This window comes from Pundamilia nyererei, unplaced genomic scaffold, assembly GCF_000239375.1.
Source record: "Pundamilia nyererei isolate P.nyererei 1_Seehausen unplaced genomic scaffold, PunNye1.0 scaffold00161, whole genome shotgun sequence".
NCBI lineage: Eukaryota > Metazoa > Chordata > Actinopteri > Cichliformes > Cichlidae > Pundamilia > Pundamilia nyererei.
Genome location: NW_005187562.1, coordinates 1,296,662 through 1,304,387, shown reverse-complemented (window position 1 = coordinate 1,304,387; position 7,726 = coordinate 1,296,662). Strand labels below are relative to the sequence as shown.

General features: G+C 39.1%; 1 protein-coding gene across 1 annotated transcript in view; it reads right to left on the bottom strand.

Annotated features, from left to right (window-relative positions):
• Positions 1-1,999, bottom strand: part of LOC102202615 (G-protein coupled receptor family C group 6 member A-like) — a 3,049-nt gene extending 1,050 nt beyond the window's left edge. Inside the window, exons 1-4 of the mRNA XM_005745634.1 lie at positions 1,739-1,999; positions 1,486-1,652; positions 1,114-1,223; positions 615-802 (exon numbers count right to left, since the gene is read on the bottom strand). Coding sequence (XP_005745691.1) covers positions 615-802; positions 1,114-1,223; positions 1,486-1,652; positions 1,739-1,932 — 659 coding nt within the window. The 5' untranslated portion in view covers positions 1,933-1,999. The remainder of the gene's footprint in view (positions 1-614; positions 803-1,113; positions 1,224-1,485; positions 1,653-1,738) is intronic.
• Positions 2,000-7,726: the final 5,727 nt, after the last annotated feature.

Below are 7,726 nucleotides of genomic sequence, written 5' to 3'. Positions count from 1 at the left end.
GTGTGTGTGTGTGTGTGTGTGTGTGTGTGTGTGTGTGTGTGTGTGCATTTACCTCCAATGGGGATGGGCGTTTTGTCTTGCAGTCTCTGTCAGTGCAGAGGTCTTCAACAGCCTGAGCTATTGCTTTAACCGCCAGTTCTATACTGAACACAGCAGATGGATATATCATAGTCTTTAACTTCTCTGATGAAGTCGACCCATGCTGCTTTAAAAATGTAGACAAGAATGGGTTGTTGTTGTGGTGGCTTGGATTTTCATCAAGGTCATCGAGATATCGCTTCAACTTGGTTGTGTTTCCAGATTTAAAAGTGATCCCAATGATTGTTCCTATGTCACTCAAAGTATGTTTTTTTGTATTCAGTATTTCAGGTGATTGTGACCAAATATCACTGGCCAACCAAATTCTCCTTGTTCCTTGAGGATCATTGAGAAGTTTTTGAAAAATATACATCATATGGTCAGGTTTCGCGAAGGACACAATGACACTGACGTTTTCATTATCTATGATGGTTTTGACTGTAGACTCAATGCTCTTTCCCAGCAAATAATCATTTAAATTATCTGGAAGAACAGAGGTGAAGGCGAAGCAGATGCCTTTTTGGTTTGTATAGTACCAGAGCCGCTCAGTTATATAGCGAGCATATTCACCATCGGTTGTCAGCACACCGACCCAAGTCCATCCATTATTATCAAGAATCTCGGAGATGGCACGAGCTTGGTGATTATCTTGTGGTACAGTCCTCATAAAGCTTGGAAAACGGGTTTTATCACTTAGAAGGCCAGAGGTTGCACCATAACTTATCTGTGGAAATAATCACAAAACATTGTTTGGACAAGTGAAACATGCTTTTCATATTCTGCCTGCATTCATTCTTTTACAGTGCAAGGATATTTATGGTTATGTTTTACAACAAGTTTGAAAAAATTAAGCACTGTATTATCACAGCTTGTTAGCTGAGTACAGAATGGAAAGGTATATCAGGTCATTTCATCCATTCTCTGAATAATAGCTGCTGCTGTTTGATTAACAGACTTTACATTCAGTGATAACTACTACTACTAATCATCATCATCATCATCATAATCATAATAGACCCAAATAGTCAGTCATACCTCAGGTATATATTCCAGGTTGAGTAGCCTTGTAACTGCTATGGCTATCTCTGAGTAGTAACCACCAATGACAGCAAGGACAGGGGAAGACTGCTGTGCACTAGTGTTACCTGCAAAAATGTATTCAGTGACACAATTACTGGCATTTACATTAACTTATATTAAGACAGTAGGATTACAAACAGTTACATTTACATTTACCTAAACTGTGGGCAAAATTTTTTATTTAGGTGTAAATTTGACTAAGTGTAGCTTTTCAGCATGTACATAATATTACTTTTACGAAACTACAATTAAGACAAAGGAATTAATCAAACCGACTAGCCAGAGAATTCTCATATTTTTCACTTTTTTCCCCCTCAGAGTACTCACAGTTTCCCCTCATAAAGGACGGGATTTTTCTCAGGGAGGTAGTAACGTCACCACAGGAGTCAAGTATAAGATATCCCAAGGTGAGGTTCCCCAACTCTTGCTTCTGATTTATCTCCTCCAGCGCCTGCACCATTATCAGAGACTGGACCAGGTTAGCCGTGCTAAACCTGCATGACACAATCAGATATGTTATATACAAATATACCCTAATTTAATACACACTTTGACACTCATTGCTAAAGAGTAACAGCACCTGTCACATATCTGGTTTTCACTGCCATCATAATTCACAGTGACATTAATGCTTTCGTGAATCGGAAACAATCCTCCAATAATGATGTCGCCTTCTGCTGTGGCCTGTTCGAAGGATTTGGTACCATGGTGTGATAAAACTACAAAAAAGATGCAGAAGCTGAAAGAATGTTTCATCTTCCTCCAGCTGTCCATCTTGTTAGTAGAAATCTTCTTCGAATAATCTCCGAAAACGTGCTCTGAAAAATCACTTGTGTGTATCCCTTCAGTGTGTTTGCAGAAGACAGAGCTGTGGATAAACCTCTTTAACTTGAAATACTGCTTATCTTTTTTTTTTTCTTTTTTTTTTTTTGGGGGGGGGGGCTTTTTATGGTCACATGGGGTTTGATGTCACTTCAAGACATGGAATGTGAAAATGTTATCGCTACTTCCAGGTAATTATTCTGATAAGTTTCAGTGTGGTTTAAAAAAAAAAGGTAAGAAGTATTTGGACAGGTGTTGTATTGACATTACTCATATCCACTGTGTATAAAGATAATTTGGCTTACAGTTCAGTAAACCAATCTGTTGGCAGTGCTGTTATATAATACTGACATACTATCCTACTATACTTGGCGAGACAATGCTAGGTATTTCCCCAATAGGCTTAAAAATAATTCTATAGATGCTAAAGTAAGAAAAAGAAGTAAGAGGGCTCTGGTGCCAAATTCTTAACTTATGTCTTATCTGTAACACTTGTTTGTGACTTTGACTGTGATCTTTAATCAGGTTAAACAAGATTTGTTGCACACACCTCTGGTCTCTCATTTCCTGGTCTCTCTTGGCTGCTTTTCTGATTTTATTGCCTCAACAAAACCCCAAATTGTTCTGTTACAAAAGATCACAAGAAGAATATGTAAAAAAAAAAAAAAAAAGCATTATATTAATACAAGTGAAAATGTGCTACTAAAAATAAATAAGGCTACAAAATATCCAAGCATAGAAAGTATCTAAATTCGTTTAAGCTTAATTTATAGATTTATGTGCTTTTTGATACTCCACTACATCTAATACTTTTACTTAACTACATTCACATCAATGCTGCTGTTAGCAGTCTCTTTGAGGATTTAAAAGTGTGTATTTACACATAAAAGTGCTGTCCATCCATTTTCTTCCATGTACACAATTCAGGGACACTTGAGCCAGAGCCAGTCCCAGATGCCACGGGGGAAGAGGTTGGGTGAAACCTGTACAGGCTGCCGATCTGTTGGAGAGCTAACAAAGAAAGGCAGACAAATGTTCATGCTCACATTCACACCTATGGACAATTTAGAATCAACCTAACCACCCTATGCATGTTTGGATTGTGAGAGGAAGCATGTGTACCGAGGGACAACTCAAGCACAGATTCCACACAGAAAGTCCCCGGCCTGGATTTTAACAGTGGACTTTTCTACTGTGAGCCAATGGTGCTAACCATCATGCCGCCCCATTAAAATGAGTAATCATCACACAGTTGCTGCAGCTTTGTTTGTAAAATATCATGATGTGAATTTCCTGTTCCACTTTAGATTGAAATCTCTTGACCTTGGATGCCATTTGAGTACAAAGCACTCTTTGTTAAGTACAGTGAACCAGTCTGACAAAGTTTAAGGTTTCTGATATGGTGCATTATCCTGCTGAAAGTAGTCAGAGATGATCATAAATTAATGGACATGGTCAGGTATAATACTCAAGTAGTCTGTGGTTTTTAATGATCCTCAATTGGTAACAAAGGGCCCAAAATGTGCAAGAGAAAATATCATCTACACATTATAATACCAGCAGGAGCAGCGGCCCGATGGAGCTGTTTTTTCATGTTGTTCGCACCAAATTGTGATCCTATCACTTGCATGTTACAGTAGAAATAGAGACTCGTCAGACCAGGCAACGTTTTCCCAATCTTCATCAGTTTTGGTGAGCCTGTGTGAATTGAAACCTCAGTTTTCTCCTCCTAGCTGACAGCGAAAAGGAGAAAACTGAGCCATGGTGTGGTTTTCTGCTCATATACAGTGGGGCAAAAAAGTATTTAGTCAGCCACCGATTGTGCAAGTTCCCCCACTTAAAATGATGACAGAGGTCAGTAATTTGCACCAGAGGTACACTTCAACTGTGAGAGACAGAATGTGAAAAAAAAAATCCATGAATTCACATGGTAGGATTTGTAAAGAATTTATTCGTAAATTAGGGTGGAAAATAAGTATTTGGTCACCTCAAACAAGGAAAATCTCTGGCTCTCACAGACCTGTAACGTCTTCTGTAAGAAGCTTTTCTGTCCCCCACTCGTTACCTGTATGAATGGCACCTGTTTGAACTCATCATCTGTATAAAAGACACCTGTCCACAGCCTCAAACAGTCAGACTCCAAACTCCGCCATGGCCAAGACCAAAGAGCTTTCGAAGGACACCAGGAAAAGTATTGTAGACCTGCACCAGACTGGGAAGAGTGAATCTACAATAGGCAAGCAGCTTGGTGTGAAAAAATCAACTGTGGGAGCAATCATCAGAAAATGGAAGACATACAAGACCACTGATAATCTCCCTCGATCTGGGGCTCCACGCAAGATCTCATCCCGTGGGGTCAAAATGATCATGAGAACGGTGAGCAAAGATCCCAGAACCACACGGGGGGACCTGGTGAATGACCTGCAGAGAGCTGGGACCAAAGTAACAAAGGTCACCATCAGTAACACACTACAACGGCAGGGAATCAAATCCCGCAGTGCCAGACGTGTTCCGCTGCTGAAGCCAGTGCATGTCCAGGCCCGTCTGAAGTTTGCCAGAGAGCACATGGATGATACAGCAGAGGATTGGGACAATGTCATGTGGTCAGATGAAACCAAAGTAGAACTTTTTGGTATAAACTCAACTCGTCGTGTTTGGAGGAAGAAGAATACTGAGTTGCATCCCAAGAACACCATACCTACTGTGAAGCATGGGGGTGGAAACATCATGCTATGGAGCTGTTTTTCTGCCAAGGGGACAGGACGACTGATCCGTGTTAAGGACAGAATGAATGGGGCCATGTATCGTCAGATTTTGAGCCAAAACCTCCTTCCATCAGTGAGAACTTTGAAGATGAAACGAGGCTGGGTCTTCCAACATGACAATGATCCAAAACACACCGCCCGGGCAACAAAGGAGTGGCTCCGTAAGAAGCATTTGAAAGTCCTGGAGTGGCCTAGCCAGTCTCCAGACCTCAACCCCATAGAAAATCTGTGGCGGGAGTTGAAAGTCCGTGTTGCTCGGCGACAGCCCCAAAACATCACTGCTCTCGAGAAGATCTGCAAGGAGGAATGGGCCAAAATACCAGCTACTGTGTGTGCAAACCTGGTGAAGACCTATAGTAAACGTTTGACCTCTGTTATTGCCAACAAAGGTTATGTTACAAAGTATTGAGTTGTATTTTTGTTATTGACCAAATACTTATTTTCCACCCTGATTTACCAATAAATTCTTTACAAATCCTACCATGTGAATTCATGGATTTATTTTTCACATTCTGTCTCTCACAGTTGAAGTGTACCTCTGGTGCAAATTACTGACCTCTGTCATCATTTTAGGTGGGGGAACTTGCACAATCGGTGGCTGACTAAATACTTTTTTGCCCCACTGTAGCTTCTTTGTTCAGTGGTTCAATGTGTTGAACATTTAGAGATGCTCTTCTGCATACCTCAATTGTAACAAGTGGCTATTTGAGTTCGTGTTCCCTTCCTATGAGTGGAGAGAGTCATTCTCCTCTTAGATCAAAAAGCCAGAGAACTGTTGCTCACTGGATATTTTCTCTGTTTCAGACCATACTCTATAAACACTAGAGATAGTTGTGTGGTAAATTCCCAGTAAATCAGTAGTTTCGAAATACTCAAACCATCCCATCCGGCACCAACAATTATGCCATTTCATTCCCATTTTGTTGCTCGGCCATCTTAACCATGCCTACTTGCCTAAATGCTCTGAGATGCTGCAATGTGATTGGCTGATTAGATATTTCTCTTAACAAGCAGTTGAACAAGTGGTCCTAATGAAGAAGAGATAAAATTCTCGAAGATCAAAGTTCATTTTTTTTAATGGGTTAAGGAGCAACCTTATGCTACTGTCACACATATGAAAGAGGAAGTTAAACAGAAGTATCAGGTTATCAGTAACATTCTTGCATCTATCCAGTGCACTGAATGTCAGTTTCACTACATGTCTCTTGATTGATTCTGACAATATAACAATTACAAGTTTTTTTTCTGATAACTAAATACAAAATGGAAGAAGGAAAGTCAGATTTATTATTTTTATTACATATGATTTCACTGTTAAAAGGCACTGCTTTACTTATTTAAATCACTATGTCAACATGAAAACTGGAACATGGAGCATCTGACAGAAGTTGTGTCACAAAAGTCATCTGATGTAAAAAAAAAAAAAAAAAAAAATCTGCCAAATCATGCTCGTGGAGCTACTTGCTGTGGTGACCGCTTGTGAATAAATGAGAAGCGGAAAGTATCTACTTCTTTATAAGATGCCACAGTCCTGTTGTTCTCTGCTTTTGTTACTCGTCGAATATCAAACTTGAGCATTATTCTCTTGTGAATAACTTTGTATTAGCAACATAGACTGTATAAAAGGATAAGCATGCAGTCTGTAGAGAAATATGATGTGTATGATGTGAGTTTGAAGAAGTGCTTGTTGTTTGTGGCCTGAGAGCAGTTTCAATTCTAGTGTGAAAAACCTGAAGTAGAGCTTTAGATACATTATAATTACAATTGCAAAAGTGACTTACAGTACAATATCCCGCGAACACACTGAGGCGTCATGTTCAAAGCAAACTAGTTATTTCATACAGTGCAGCACATGTTTGCATAACAATGACAATGAAAATACTTAAATTAAAAGTGAAACAGAATTATAACAGGCCGCCAATTTAAATCTGTTTACTTGTCGTAATGTTGGAGCTGTGCTACGTTTTACACAAACTAAGCAGCCATGCTGTGTATTTCAATCAGCAATATTGTTCACAAACTAATGTTAATAACCATACATACAAACCAACTCACTCTATGTACTTCCCAGGTTTTGAGACTTTTATCACTTTCTTTGTGCCATTTCTTTCCCACATTTTCTTACAATAGCATTCACACAACTGTAAGGCCTTAAATATAGTCATGTCAGTTGAAAGTCTGCACAGGGTGGATTTTCCAGTCTCCTACCTGCTTCTCTGCAGGTTTTAAAGGTGTGAAAGGACTTTTGTCATTCTTCAGATATTAAAAATAGCAGGAAGGTTTGTTCCACATAAAAGAAAAAAAGATAAGACTTAACAGTAAGACGGAGATACAGCTTTTACAGACATAACTACAGCAGGTTGTTTCCTTCATTCCAGTTTTTAAACTTATTGGCAAGACTGCCAGCTTTTGATTGATAGGTTGATAGGGAGTCTCAGTGTACACAGTGCCACTACTTTCAAGCACAACGCACTACACACCCAGTGTTGAAGAGTCTTTACTTATGCAAGTTTTGTCAGCTTTAGATTAGAGTGTATTATGTTTTCACAAATTGATATTTTTAGTTATGCCAATGATACAATAGAATACAATAAAGATTAACTTTATAGGAATGACATGTTAGTTTGTGACAGATAATCAAGAAAAAGAAACAAAAAACAACATTTTTGTACTCTCAGCAGAGGTGTCTTCTGTACAACTTTAAACTTTGTCAACTTAAACCTCATTACCTGTGCATGCTGTTTTCTGAATCACGGTTCAAAAATAATGTTACCATTAGTCAATACTAAAAGACGTGGTATAAATACTTCCCAGTTTTAGGGGGTGTTTTCACTTTCTCTGTGCCATTGCTTTCTCACATTACTGTCATGTTTCACCAGTTCAGATATTTTCAAAAATGTAGTCCCTCCAGATATTTACGCATGTGGTTTGAAAGTCTGCAGTAAGCGGAACTTCCTGTCTACTACTTGCTTCCCTGCAGT